Source organism: Watersipora subatra, chromosome 1 (assembly GCF_963576615.1).
Source record: "Watersipora subatra chromosome 1, tzWatSuba1.1, whole genome shotgun sequence".
NCBI classification, from domain to species: Eukaryota; Metazoa; Bryozoa; class Gymnolaemata; order Cheilostomatida; family Watersiporidae; genus Watersipora; species Watersipora subatra.
The window spans coordinates 49,426,602-49,442,164 of NC_088708.1; the positions used below are offsets into that span (position 1 = coordinate 49,426,602).

At 38.1% G+C, this 15,563-nt stretch overlaps 1 protein-coding gene across 12 annotated transcripts in view; it reads left to right on the plus strand.

Moving 5' to 3' along the window:
• Positions 1 to 15,563, plus strand: part of LOC137398039 (rho guanine nucleotide exchange factor 11-like) — a 98,805-nt gene that overhangs the window by 40,451 nt on the left and 42,791 nt on the right. For 8 of the 12 annotated variants that reach the window (XM_068084152.1, XM_068084170.1, XM_068084139.1 and 5 more), the window contains 5 exons: positions 1,138 to 1,289; positions 2,330 to 2,410; positions 10,951 to 11,076; positions 13,156 to 13,233; positions 13,985 to 14,143. In XM_068084152.1, the coding sequence (XP_067940253.1) occupies positions 1,138 to 1,289; positions 2,330 to 2,410; positions 10,951 to 11,076; positions 13,156 to 13,233; positions 13,985 to 14,143 (596 nt within the window). Of the gene's footprint in view, positions 1 to 1,137; positions 1,294 to 2,318; positions 2,411 to 10,950; positions 11,077 to 13,155; positions 13,234 to 13,984; positions 14,144 to 15,563 lie in introns of all 12 variants that reach the window. The other 4 variants (XM_068084188.1, XM_068084193.1, XM_068084145.1 and 1 more) reach the window with 3 other exon arrangements.

Sequence of the window (15,563 nt, forward strand, 5' to 3'; positions counted from 1 at the left end):
GTTGTTCGTGACAGTTATGGTTTAAAAGTAACCAGTGGTAGTTTTTTATTAGCAGTCACAGGTCATCTACCTCACTGTAAGGCTATTCCATATTTACTTGTGACATTATTTGGGCATGAGCCAGCTCTACCTATCATAGCTACCTTTCATGTTATATCCTCCGTCCCGTTAGCCACTCTCATTAGCAAAATTCATCAACAGTTCACTGACAACTTCAATCAAATGATTATTAGAACATAACTTTATACAGTCCAGAGAGCTGCAGTAAAATCCTATGAGCTACAGTAGAATACTATGAGCTACAGTAGAATGCTATGAGCTACAGTAGAATCCTATGAGCTACAGTAGAATACTATGAGCTACAGTAGAATACTATGAGCTACAGTAGAATACTATGAGCTACAGTAGAATCCTATGAGCTACAGTAGAATACTATGAGCTACAGTAGAATACTATGAGCTACAGTAGAATACTATGAGCTACAGTAAAATACTACGGGCTACAGTAGAATTCTACGGGCTACAGTAGAATTCTACGGGCTACAGTAGAATACTATGAGCTACAGTAGAACACTACGGGCTACAGTAGAATACTACGAGCTACAGTAGAATACTACAGGCTACAGTAGAATACTACGAGCTACAGTAGAATACTACGAGCTACAGTAGAATACTACCAGCTGCTGTAGAATACTACGAGCTGCTGTAGAATACTACGAGCTGCTGTAGAATACTACGGGCTACAGTAGAATACTACGGGCCACAGTAGAATACTACGGGCTACAGTAGAATACTATGAGCTACAGTAGAATACTACGAGCTACAGTAGAATACTACGAGCTACTGTAGAATACTATGAGCTACAGTAGAATACTATGAGCTACAGTAGAATACTACGAGTTGTTTGTTCTTTTTCTAGCAGTGATTAAAATGAGGATGATTTTTAAATTTGTATTTTAGCTAGCATTATAGTTGTTCATGATATATCCTCAACCTTCTCAAAGTACTGCCTAGGTTAGTTTAAAATGTGATTAGTGAACAAGTCGTGAACTTCCCTCTTCCTTCAGAGTTTTTATTTTAGCATTTAAAATGCATGGATTGTGCGAGTATTGCTGCATCATACTTTTCTGTTTTTAAGCTGGATCTCATGTAGCCCTAACGTTGTTGCGGAAACCAGAAAAGGATCAAGCAAGGCAATCCAGGGTGCCAGTATCACCGGGCGCCCACAGCACGGTGTTTAGTGTCAAATCTTCGGGATCGGACAAAATAACTCATCCTATACCTGCAGATGTAAGTAGTACTATTGCGCAGCTGAGGTGCCTTTGAGGTGCCTGAGAGCGGGTGTTCGATCTAATCCATTGGTTAGATGAGCAACCGCTATTGCCAATCTCATTAGGTAGTGTAATTTGATAGAGTGCCTGTAGTGGATCGCAAGCATTGCCTAGCAACTGCAGCGAGACACCGTGTGCAGGTGATGTTACGTGTCTGTCTGAGTAAGGTGAGGCCATAGAGCATGCCGAGCTGGTGGGTAGGATGTCGGGCACGCATTGCTGCAACTCACTGACATGAAAGACCAACTAAGCAAACAGAAGTTGCCAGCTATGGGAGATGAGGGGGTAAATGCATGTTTGGTTCAAAGGAATGTGAAGGGATCAGTCACTTTGCTGCTTGTATTAGTTTACGGGAGTGCAGTTAAAGTTTCTAGAGTTTTTTTAATGGGCAAGGTTGGTCTTGTTCCAGTGATAGGGGGATGAGGCAACGGTAACTGAGCTTTTGGCATGAAATTTTGAATGAAAGCCTTGACAAGTACTTTCCGGACAGAACACGCCTGCTGCCAGACCCGTGTGCACCTCATTATGCAAATGCCATGTATAATGCCTCTTGCAAAATTTTATTGTGTTTCAGGTGAAAAGGCGACAATCTGCGCAGGTGGTTACTAACAATCTTCTCCAGAAAATAATGCTTGGCCTACTGTGTGCATTCTAATGCATGTAGACCGTCATAGGCTTTTCTTTCACCAAAGCTCTTAGATATTTACAGTTTTATTGCACTCAATCTGCTTTTGTTAAACTTGGGAATCAAATCTTCTCACAACGGTGTTTATTATTAGCACGCTGTCATTTATTGTATACTTTCACGAGGCTGGGGGCAAATTCCATACTGATAAGGCGCAATGTTATACCTTGATAAAATGGATAGCTGTCGAGCTAGTAATCTTATGTTTTTGTGCTCTTAGTGTCAGTCAGTTGGTCTCATCCTTGTAGCTGACTTAATGAATGTCATTTAGCATGTTTGAGGCCCTTTCAGTCAATGCGTCAGCATTTTTACAGGCTCTGCAAGAACAGATGGTTGCTAAAGAAAAGATTGAGACCGTGCGGAGGATGTACGAAGAAGCCCTCGCCAACGAAAATGTAAGCTTGTCTAACCTTTTTGTCGGCCATGTGTGACAGCCAAGAGGCTGCGGAATCGTTAAAAGATGCTTAACTTAAAATCGGATCCACTGTAAAACCTCTATTTGAACACCACCTTTATGTGAACAACACCTTTAATAAACCGCCACTACAGAATAACGGTTGACAAATAGAATGCCACCTCTTTTTACCCGCCACTTTGGCATTCTTTGATCTTTACGAACCCATAATAGAAAGTGGTTATTAGAAAAGTGTCAACAAAATAGTTCTAATAATGGCTCGGTTACGTCCATAACAATTGTTTCTTTCATTGCGGCTGTAGTGATTGTCATGACTTTAGTGGCACTGTACTTGAGAAGATCGATCGTCACAATCATCAGAACTACACTCTGATTCAAAGTCACTAAGGTCTAAACTTTATCTATTGTTTTTAGATTTGTCCATAATGTATGTAGTTTACAATCTTATCTAAAATATTTGAAGCGTTTTGATAAACGATGAGAATTTTCTTCAGTCATACCGTACGACGTAATAGCTGCCATTGTTATAGCGTATTCTAACTCGACCTTATACTTTGACCTGTGTGAAAGACGGCTTAGCAAAAATGCTGAGGCCGACAGCATTAGTGTCGATCTGCCCGAGGGGAGAGTGCAAAATATAAGTCACACTAACATCAGTTCATCTGTAAATGGGTTAAATCTATTTTTTTCAATTTTGACGAGCTATTCGAAAAGTATAGCGCCGTCCTGTATTAGAACGCCACCCTGTATTTGAACGCCTTCTCTAATAAGCTGGCAATATAGGGGAAGAGTTAGAAAGGAGAGTGCCATGGCATTCAAATAGAGGTTTTACGGTATTGAGAGGTTGCATATACAGTCAAACCTCGACTTATCGTAACCTCATATAAAATTTTCGACATATTTAAAATTATAGTAAATATTTGTCTCCATATTAGAGCCAATTTCTTCCATGCAGTGTCTAAAATTCTTTGGTCTATCAGTTTTGTCAGAAAAGTAAAAAATATGTCATAAATTAAGAATAAATGTAGCAATGATAAAGAGTATATACATTGTAGATTGAGTTCGTTTAGACTACATCTAGTGTAAGTTAGTAAATTATCACATATTTTATTTCTCATTCTAACACCGAACCTATGCATTTCCAAGCCCACACTTCTGTTTATTGGCGTCTAAGAGAAAGTAATAGTATAAACCTCTTCATACTGAATGTTACTTTGTTAGCTATAATGTTTGACCTCTAAAGTTACCTCTGCGTGTTGCTCTAAAATCAAAACCTGAGTTATAGCAACAGCCATGTTAAGGTAACTTGCTCTGCACATGCTGGTTTTTTAAATTTTTATTCCAAGCTAAAAATTGACTGAACGACACCAGTTTAAAGGAACTGCGTTTCCTCTGATGTCAGGAATGGTTGAGAAAACAAGCCTAGAACATGACGAAACGAGAAAAAATACACATGTTTGTTTACACGTTGCTTTACCATGGCTAGGTCACTTTTTAAAGAAATAATCAAAACGAACTATATATACTCTGAAAGGTAACCTGATTGGCGACTTCATGACATCATCACATGTCATTATCCGTTGACAGAATTCACAATTGGTTCCTAAACTTTCTGTGATTGGTTGATCATAACAACGTTTCTTCGCACTCGGTTTAGGATGAAATTTGGGGTCTTCAAGTGAGCCTAAATCAAATCTGATTGCAGAAATAGAATCCGCAGGTTTTAGTTGCTCATAAACTTTGTTAAACAGAAAATTCATGATAGTCACTCAACAAAAGCTTATTATATTAAAAAGCTCAATAACGCGTTATAGCCTGGTGAGCAACACGCACCCTTTTTAGCCGTTGCATCTCAATTTAATTTTATGTATACTTTAGGGTTTTACACTTTCTAAGGATTTCTATAACGTATTTGTTTTAATGCTATTTGTATTTACTTGAAATATTTGTTATTTTTCAACTTAAGACCAAGCAAACAGAATACAATGTATTTTTATGAAAATATTTGCTCCGACATATAACAGTTTTGATATACGAAGCAAACATTTGAACAGATGCACTTCGTATGTATGATCTTTTGACTGTACGATCTTTTGACTGTACGATCTTTGTATGCATGCCTTAGTGGTGAGCAAAGTTGAGTGAGGGGTTATAGGATAGCTGCCAAGTTTCATGCCTACGGTATTTCATGGGCAAGTTCATTTCTCACAGGTGTATTAGCCCAGGCAGCTACACTTTACTAGAATAGGGAATATTGCCAAACTCCGCTGTGATATAAACAAAGCTATTATAGGCAGCGTCAGCCATAGCAGCTCTTTTTCCAATGCTTATTAATTAGGTATGTTTAGATGTTTAAATCTAAATATTTTGCCATGCAGAAAAATTGCCCGCATGCCAGATGCAAAACCATCTTGTTAGCGCGTACAATGGGAGGGCTTGTTATCAGATAATCTCTCCTGGCTGTTTCATGGAGTTGGTAACGCTGTTTGCTTTACAACCATGTTATCAATGTAAGTTACAAAACTAGCCCTTCAGTGCTGCCAAAGGACTAACATATTGCCATATAGCTAAGGTTTCTCAAAAGTAAATGTGTGAAAACTAAAAAAACTTTCGCAGTCTCCCGGGCACAACTACAGCCTGGCCATAGACGCTCCTAAATGACTCCAATTCTAGTTTATGGAAAACTGTATAATCTAATCAGTTACATTATAGGCTGGCAGAACTTTGGCCGAAACATTGAATATGATTTTTCCTTCAGCGTATTTCAACACAAGCTTCAAAAGGTCTACACATATAACCAACCTGTATTACAACAGTAACCTGTTTACAAGCAGTTGACACAGAAGAGCATTGTCTCTACAGATGTTTGACCAAGCGCTAGAATCAAAATAATCACAAGAGAATTTGGGTCAGTCGGGTCCCTGATATCTGGCTGTATGAAGTTAGTTTAGTAGCAATGAGAGCTTGCTAATGACTTACTATGACTCACTCTATTCAAGGGTATAATAGTTGAGCTCTTCCTCCTATTGTGAGATGCGGATCAAAGTCTCAGATACTGCGCTACGACAATAGTTATGCAAATTATAAAACTTGTAAATACGTGTATAGCGTGTGCAGCGCGCCGTTTGAGTTCTACTGGCACTAAGTTACCGAGTTTAGTTACTGACTTTAGACTTTCTGGATTTAGTAGTTCAACTACTTCGTAGTTGATATGACTCTGATATTTGAGTAAGGAGTTAGGCATGCTTATTAATTTTGACATTTGACTTTTTGCGTTGAGCTTTGAAAAGATTGGTTGAATTGTAAGAGCTAACATATGTATAATAATTTGTAGCAAGGATAAACAGGTATCACTGCTAGTATGCTCACAGTCCTGTGCCCTGTGAGACATCACGATGTGTAACGATTATATCCACAATTAATCCAAAATGTGGCAAGGTAGCTGCATGGTTTAGTGGTAGTGTGCTCGGTTTTGAATCCGTGCACTGGAATACCTAGGTTCGACTCCCATGCGATGTAGTCTTTTTTTTAACGCTCTTAGCTGGCTATGAACGGACGCAGTTCTTATAGTAAAAATTGCAGCAACAAATTTAAAGAGTTTTCCTTCTCTTGTTTTTTTGTTAACGGCTCAGTCTATATTGTTGAGTTTGCTGTCTTATAGGTTACCGTAGTTTCTTCTTCTAAAAGCTGCAAGTCACACCTGCTAGATGTTAAGTTATAACGTCATATCCTAACTAACTACTAGTAATGTAATAAAGTATAATAGAGCAATGCTAATTCACACGCGCGGTATCAATTATTGCAGGAGAGGGCGACTTTCAATGGTAATTTCTTTCTGGTCTTCAAACCAATACCAGGTTTCAAGAGTGACTAACAATGCATCATGTGTAAAGACTAGGTCATTTTGAGCATTACAAATTAAACCAGTAAACCTTTATCAAGGCACATCCACTCTGCTGGAAATGACCAACTCCAGCCACCACCATATCACATTGGTTTGAAGTGGTTACATATTTCATTTTATTAGTATCGTCATATGATTAACTATTAACTATTGTTTATTATTAATTATTGAAGTAAAATGACTATAGCGAACATTAATCTTTGGTTGCAATTATCATCCGCCATCTCGAAACATATGCGTAGACAACAGATGAATGCGTGGTCAACTTTTATCTCATCCGTTGAAAAGATTTGATAATGCACTTGCGAACTCCCTGTAATGGTAAGATGATCTGGTATGGCTGTAGGCAAGTCAGAAATTTGTCTACTCGTAGGTATTAATGGCTTTGTAAGGATGGGCATGTCTACAAGTATCGTATCAAGTGGCTCGATAGTTGTTAGTTGTTAGGTGAAACAGCCCAATCACTGTGATAAGAGCGTGCGGCTGTCTTCAGTGTTAGTCACTCCGATGGAAATAATTCTATCGATTGCACCTCTTATTTCTCCTATCAACTCTGTAATTTTTCAAAAATGTATAAAAAAGCCATCATGAATACTTTTATATGTAATGTTTACGAAAGGGTCTTGATGGTTGGGGCATTACCATGGTGGATAGATTATGATGTAGCGGAGAGACCATGTCTACAGATTGTCAGTATTTGATTGTCAGTACAGTAATACTTCAACTTACGAGTGTTCCAACGTACGAGAAACTTGAGATACGAGCCAGCTTTTATGCAAGTTTTAGCACTAACATACGAGCCATGTTTGAGATACGAGCACGTGAGTCAGTTGCCAAGTATGCCGGAGGTGTTTTATGACAACAGTATCAATCTGTATTTTTCAACTGTACAGGTTATACTTTTGTACCACGTTTTTGTGCGCGCTTTTCAGTGCAGAATCATGTGAATTAAAAGTACTGTGCGTAGACCGAAAGTTTGCCAGTAAAATGAAAAATAATGCAAAAAAAAGCAAATTATAACAATTGATATTAAACGGAAAATTATTGAGAAATATGTGAATGTGTATGCATGATTGAGCTAGCTCAGCAATATGACAGAAATACAGCCACAATTATCAAACAGAAGGATTATATTCAGGTCATTTAGCTCGCAAAAGGACTAACTGTAGTTTCTAAACGGCGCAGCGATCTTCACCGCTGATGGAGAGACCGCTCAGGCATTGGATAAAAGATAAACAATTGGCCGGTGACAGCGTAACTGAAACTACGCTATTTGAAAAGGCCGTTGCTATCTATCAAAACTATAAAAATATTCGGACAAGTTGGCTAGTGGTCGTGCATTAAACCTTTGTGACGACACAAAGGTTCGTCCTAATCGCAACATGTGGAAAGGGCGACAAAGGCAAACGTCCTTAGATAGGTTCATCTTAAAACGGCCGGCTAGTCGTGAAAGCGAAACAAAGGAAAAATTAGCTAACTAGCGAGAAACTTCAACTATGAACGCCGAAGAAATTTTAATTACGTCAAGTTAAAAATGAAAGTTTGCTTTTAGATTTGCTTCCAAGTTTGTCTTTGAGGACTTTGATAAAATCCAAATTTATCAAAGTCAACTGTTGTAATGAAGGATAACTTATATATCTCTCTCTGGCAAATGCTAGCGTTAGCTGCTATTGTATGTATTTAATTTTACATTTTAATTTAACACATTTCCTTGCATTATTTTTATTTGTTGCTTTTTGAAAGCAAGTGGTAAGTTAGGACAATAACCAACATGTTCTTTCTGTTACAATATCTTGTTTTGAGTGTTTTATTTGCATTTTTCAGAGTTTGGAAACCAATAAATATATATTTAATTGTTCTATATATAAATAAATTGCACCAACATGCGAGTAAATTGACATACGAGTTCATTCTCTGAACGCATTAAGCTCGTAAGTTGAAGTATGACTGTATACTGGTGCATAAATAGACAGTACATTCAAGCCTCTGCACGCAGAGTTGATTTGTTCCAAGATCAACTTTGTATGCATAATTAGATATCCGAGTATGTAAATGTAAAAATATTGTGTGCTAGTGCAAATAGGGATAGCGCTTGTATATTAAACTCGTGGTTTCGATAGTAGTCGTTTAGTCTACCACGATGCATCTTAGCTCAGGCAAAACCCGAACATGTAGGATTTCTATCAATCAACTTTTGGTATTTTTTGGGGATAAGTTTGGTGTTTGTAACTATCCATTCCTCACAATCATAAATATATAACTGTAAAACTTTAACGATTTATGAAAGCCTTTAATGGAGTTACCCATGCAACCCCATGGCCGGTGAATTAAAATTCTCAAAATGTTACTTCTAAAGCTTAATAATATTGCAATAAAGTGGATTGGATTAATTTGCTCTATGAGAGATTCATAGAGCATATTGGCATTCATTAGCATATCTATAAGCAGCTTAGGTCAAAGGTTTGCAAGTTGCATGCCGAGAGTCAGCAACTCCAGGTAGAGATCAAAATAGAAAAGATCGAGGTGATAAAAAACTCCCTCTAGCTAGTATTCTGCATGTACTAAACTCCTTGTGTACTACATGTAGATAAAACTGTCGAAATAGTGCCCGCTTGACTTTCGATATTTTATTAAATAAATTTTATATAGAGCGTTTCTCTGCTCCTCAGTTGAACATAACTTCTTGTATGTTTTACACCTTGTCATGACCGAGATTGCAGAGCTATAGGAGGTGAGCAGGTGTACACCTAGATGTACACCTAGTGTACACTAGGTGTACACCTAGTGTACACGAGGTGTAATATTCGCATAGCATGTTTAAGAGTCAAGAGTTAGGAATGCCTATTTTTAGACTGGTCAATAAACGTATCAATAATGTAATAGGAGCCACCAGGTAGCTCCAACATGTAACCGGGATACATTAGAGGGCACACTGTCTGTAAAGTTTGTGTGTGGCGCTGCGATGTTTAGAAGTTATGCCACAATAATCATGGCTATCAGAATAACTGCTCAAATTACTTATCCCTTTGTCTCGATAGTAACATCAATAGTCTAATGACGGCCGATGCCTTGTGGACCAGTTTAGCTCTTGCGCTATAGTTGTGTTCTCTCATAAATGGGAAAAATCATGAAGGGAAAATAACTTTACACTGTTATATGACTGATGACTTCTGACAACTACCAACTAAGAAAGAAAGAACGTAGATGGAGTGACAAGACAATAGCGCTATCACCAGGTTTTGTGACTGTAGAAGCAAATGTTTGTACTGGTCAGTCAAGGCTGTTTGTTCCGGAGTTATCCACCTTTTTGAAAACTGATGAGAGATGAATATGGTTTGCGAGAGTTAGCATCTAATACAGCCTATAACCTTTATTAGATTCCTCAAAGCTTTGTGGTTTTTTTTTCAAATTTGTAAACTACCAGAAGTAATATTTGGTGAATAGTTTACCGAAAGTGTATGTCTGTGTAACGTTGTTGCATGGCCTAGTCATTGGCAAGAAAAAGAGTTAGGGCACTATTAGTGAGCTGATCCATGTGAGAAAAGTGGTCTATGCCACACAACCTTTATTTTAAAAACCGCAGTAATGTTGATGACTGCATACCATTGTTGTTCATGATCACACTCTAAAAACAGGTTTGTTGGTGAAAAAAATAAAACAGTGAAGCTATGATTTTTAACAGAAAACAAGCTTTTGACTCACAGTGCCTAATTTTTGCCATAAAAATAGCTGTATTCTCATTACAAGGCTTAAGATCTTATCAGTAGCTTGTCCTTTGTATAACCTTTCCAATAACTTCCTCGGTCTGGGACCTGTTATCCTGGCCCAAGTGTGCTTTGGTAATTTTTGGTGATTATCAATAGTATTTAATGTTATTTGCTTTGATTGGAGATTGTGCTGTGTACACTTTAAATGACTTTCAAAAAGGCGCTGGGGTTATTTTATTGCCTAAACAGTCTTACAACTCCAGGTTATCTCCCCCTAAAATTAAAGTCTGTGTCGGTATGCGCTTATTACCTGAATAATGCACTTTCTAAAGGCCTATGCTCTATTACCAAAGTAATTAAAAAAAATATTGTAATTAGCGTCTAGGCAGTCCGGTGAGCTGTAAGAGATCGTTGTGTAAAAACGATACGCACTATTCTGTAAGGCTTATGAGATGGTAGCGTGTGTGGCTGTTATGCTGAAAGTTGCTTGTTCGGATCCTGTGCGATGCAATGTTTTTTTCAACCTCCGATCATGGTGTCGCACAGATGTAAAGGCATGGCTCTTATAGCAAAGACTGCGTTATGACATTATTTCACAACAATACTTGTCATAGTCTGGTGAAAATTAAAAATCATCTAATTCAATGGCTTTACTTTTTTGTTAACTCGGGTTAATGATGCTTAAATTTGCTCAGCATTACTATTATACGCTCCAGTGCTTGCTCTGTAAAAGTTTAAGTTCTTGACTTGCATTGATTTACAGCATTGGGATGTTGGCAACCGCCTCGAGCCCTATTGGCTGAATACCTAGTCAATAGGCTAGTAACTCCCTAGCTTTTAGCATCGCTACAGCTGATACACTTTGCTAGCGCTCCGCCATGACATAACACTATGGATTTATTGCTACAGAAGCTGCAACAAGATTACTCCAAGAGTAAGAGCCAGAAGGCTGAGTCAAGGTTACAGGATGCCAAAAAGATGACCAGCACTATACGTCACCAGCTCGAGTCACTGACTCTCACATCGACTCCTGATGTGAGTTTGATAAATCTCTGTTAACGATAGCTAGTTATAAGGCATTCTAAACTTCTCTCTTCCAAGCTTTCGGCTGATTCCGCCTTTTCTTCCAGAGAGCTAGTGATAGTTTTAGTATTGGTTCATTAATTATCCTTCGCAATCTATTAGTCTCAAAGTACTTGATCGTAAAATTTCAACTTTTTATAAAAGCTGCTGGTGAAGTTGACTGAAAATTTCCTCTTTCTCCTTGAATGAATCTTTATTTGATTTAAAAGTTAACAAATAGCGTCTAGGACTCTCTGTGATTTCTTTCATACAAAGAATCATGAATTCAATGACTAGCTTCGCTGTCTTTGTTCTCAATTTGACCTATTCCTAGCGTGTATGAGCAGCCTACAGCTCACATCAATGTCAGTTTTTCCTCTGCGAGCCCATCTTTTCCTTTTTCTCACCTTTCTCGCCCTCTCCTCAGATAAGCAACAGGCTTACCTCATCAGACAGAGGTAGCTAGACAGGTGGCTAAGAACTGTTCAAAGCTCAAATGGCAAAAGCCAGTGCTCCTCGAACGTTCTTATCTGATGACCGTAATTACCTAGTAGTAACTCACTCTTCCTGTACCCAGTACCCGGTACTGTTGACTCACAGACCACTGCTGCTTGCTGACTCAGGTCGCTTTGGGTACATGTGGAGACACGTGTGTTGTTGATTTGGGTACACGACGAGCAATCATCAGCTCTTACCCATTTCTAATAATTTGGGGTTATGCGCTACATTCCTCTTCTAACACTATGCAGTAGACCGCGGTATCTACTCCATCTATTAGAGGGTGACCCATGGATGAATCTAAAAATAGTTTTATAGCATTTATCGAACACGTCTGTTACATGGAAAGTAATCCGTTATCATAGCCTCAAAACAACCTGCTGTCATGCCTTGGCATACGAGGAACTGAGCTCATATTCAATTCTCTCATATCACAAATCAACTTTTGCTATATAAAATAGCTAAATATGAACGAATCCACTCCCGCTCCTTGAAAACCCACCTAAACATCAGATATTACGTTGGAGAACGTGTTTTTAACTGCTAATTTACCATCTACGCTCATGAAGTAACAAATACTTATCTAGTGGCTATAATCTGCAATAAGATGTAACATTGTGTCTAGTACTGTGTGGAGTTCTTATCTTGGATACAGACGGTCGCGGTTAACGGTGGTGTGAGAGAAACTTGACGGCAACACATTCGGTACGCTACACTTTTGTGATGCTGCGTAACATTAACTTTAAACCCAACTCAAGCCAAAAATTTGTTCAGAATCTTTCTCAGATCTCAAATTTCTTGTATGTTGGGGCACTTGTATGTCGATGGTATGACTTTATTTAGAAATATCCCCGGCCATAGTAGGCATACCTGTTACCGATTTGCCTCTATGATTCTATTCTGTTTTGTTTGAGCGTGAATATTTGCCATCGCGTACTCAATCAGCATAAAAACTAACTGAACGAATTCAAATGCCTCATGTATAGTCTGTATGCATATTCCGTATGCATAGTCTGTATGCATGGGGTGTCTGAAAGAACCCTCTAGGCTTTTGCATTCCTTTACTGTTGATGTAATGCTGACTGTGCTTATATACAAACTTGTTGCAGTTTTCATCACTCTAAAATTCTTTGTGTCAGCTGACTCTGACCCTACGCTGACTCCATGACCCTTTCTGATAGCTCTTTGTTCTTATGGGAAATTTCTAGGTCTACCCTGACTCTGTTCCCAACCTATTGTCATTTCTTCTATTTAAGTTAGTTTACTAATGACGATTACTGCTGTGTGTACCTTTGAGCTGAAGTTCCTTTCACATTCTCAGTTCACTCAACCATCACCAAGTGTAGTTGTTGTGGGTTCACTATGATCCAAGGATTATTGGTACCGGTCACAATGCAACGCTTTCGCCATTCTATCCTCACATTCTATCTCTTGTGTAACGAATTACTATTATTCGCCTTCTAATCAATAGTCATAGGCTTCTAATCTCTTCTCACATGAGACTTCACACTCTCATTTCTGTCAGTCCCTGCCTACTTCCTTTTTCTGCTGTAGAAGAGAAATGTCTCTAGCAGAAACAGCATTTGTTTGGGAGAGTTTCACTCTACGGCTGTTGATAATATTCACCCTACGGTAGGTCGCTCTCTCGTCTCCACTACCCTGCTCTGTCTTGTCTAGTCTTGTCTTCGCTTTTTTCTCTCCATATTCTTGCTTGTTGTGCCTGATGCCAAGCTGTACCCGCTACGCCTGTCTGCCTTGTCCGCTCTTGTATCCCTACCAGCTTCTCTGCATTTCATGAGAGTTGGGAGCGAGTGGTCACCCTCACATCAGAATTAAGACCCTTGAGCATGTTAGCAGGAGACCAACTACTCATGTCACGCCGCATGACAAATGTAGAAACCGAGCCTTTCGTTGAAAATTGATGCCACATTTTTTTCTAAGTTAGACTATGTTTTCATTGGTCCTATGCTGCCAAAGAGTGTTGTTTGTGATAAAATAATGTAACCATAATGTGATGCCCTGTGACATGCATGTAGCCAGTCAGTCTAATACCTGTCATCTTCATACGCCTCTTCCCTTGGCTCGGTCTACTGCTTTGCATATCAAGGCTCTACCTGCAATGTACTAATCGCCATCAGGCCTTAATCCGACATCATACTTTCACCTGTTTGCATGTTGCACAACTTACACATACAATGTTGGATTTTTGGTTTAAATTCATAACCTTAAAGCCATTAGAGTAGGTCTTTAACAATGGTATTAGACCTAGTTTTAGCTGTATAGCTTTGCATCTTGCATGTCTGTCCCCATTAGGTCCCCATTGAACATGTATTAGCGCAGCCATCACATTCCTTGTTAATGCACATTTTGCCTCATGGCCTAGGTCGGGGCTCAGCGTCCTCTCAAAGCTTCCTGGTCCATCGCTGGACCATTTAGCAAGCGACAACCATCTAGTCCGAGAAACTTTTCTCGGACTAGAAACATGTCGGTGAAGAGGTCCAACTCAGACTCAATGAGGAAGAGTAGGCCTCTATCACAGCAGGTTGGTGGCATGGTATTGTACGCAGTACAACGCACGCACAACAATCAATTTTGTCGGCATTATCCCTCAATTATTATGTTGCTGAGGCTCAGCTCTTTCTTTTGCTAGTTTCTAAATTAGTTGTAGTTTCTGATACTCCTTTCCTTTTTTGTACTATGTATCGCTAGTCCCCTTGTAGTCTGTGTCGCTAGTTCCCTTGTAGTCTGTTGGTGAATGGTTTGTTTCATTGTCAGCATCTCTTGGTTTTGTTTGAATGTAAGTGTTTAATTTTCTGGACAGTGATCAGTTAGTTACACACACATGTACAAATAATAGATATACATATATATACAGAGTGGTTTTAATTACAAAAAACAACAGAAGAGGTTATATATTCTTATATGTATATGAGTGTTCATGTTATAGCAAAATTATTTTAGTATTCTTATATACGCATACTATCATGTATGTATATATACATATGTGTATATATATATTATATATGTATAAGTGTGTATATATATGTATATGTGTATATATATATATATATATGTGTATATATATATATATATATATATATATATATATATATATATATATATATACATATATATATACATGTACAGTAGCGCTCCTACAATGTAAATAATTCGTTAAAAGATATAGTGATAATTATGTGTTATAAGAACAGTAACATAAATGTAAATTGCCCAATCCGTTCCCCGATTTTTCCAAACACCCCTTTAGCCATACAAACAAGAAAAAATTGACCTAACTTTTTTAATTTGGGGGCTGTACCCTAACTGCAGTATTATTTGTTTGCATCGACAACCTTTCTCCTTTTTTGATCAATTTCACTGGTTTAATAGACCATGACTGCGGTAATTTTACAATAATTTGAGAGGTGAAGGATCTGCACATCTTCGATGTTCATTCACAACAGTTGTTTTTTTAACAGCAAAGTCTAATCTGAAGAAGTGAAACTAAAAACAAATATTTTATATACAACAAAGCAAAACAACAAAATATTTACTATAAAAAAGCAGTGCTACCTGTTCATCGTTCATCTAGGAGTCAAAGTTAGGATAAAAGATAACTTTTGATGGTACTTCAGCTCGTGACATTTAAATTGATAGACCAACACTGTAACACCAGCACCAAACAATCGCCTTCAAGTATTTCGGGACAATAGCGCATGTACATGTACCTATTCTCTGTTTTGTCGACACATCTGCCGATCTATCACGATGACCTAGAATGTCATGGAAATTGTATATATAATAGATATAACGCTATACGCCTGTCATTTTTTCTCTCGCAAGTGCGGCAAGATAGATTAATATTCAAATCGAATTTAAGAACTCACCCGACTTAACAGATGTTATATGAAATTTTTACATAGTACGAAGCAAAAACTTCACATAAATTTTTTACGTTATCT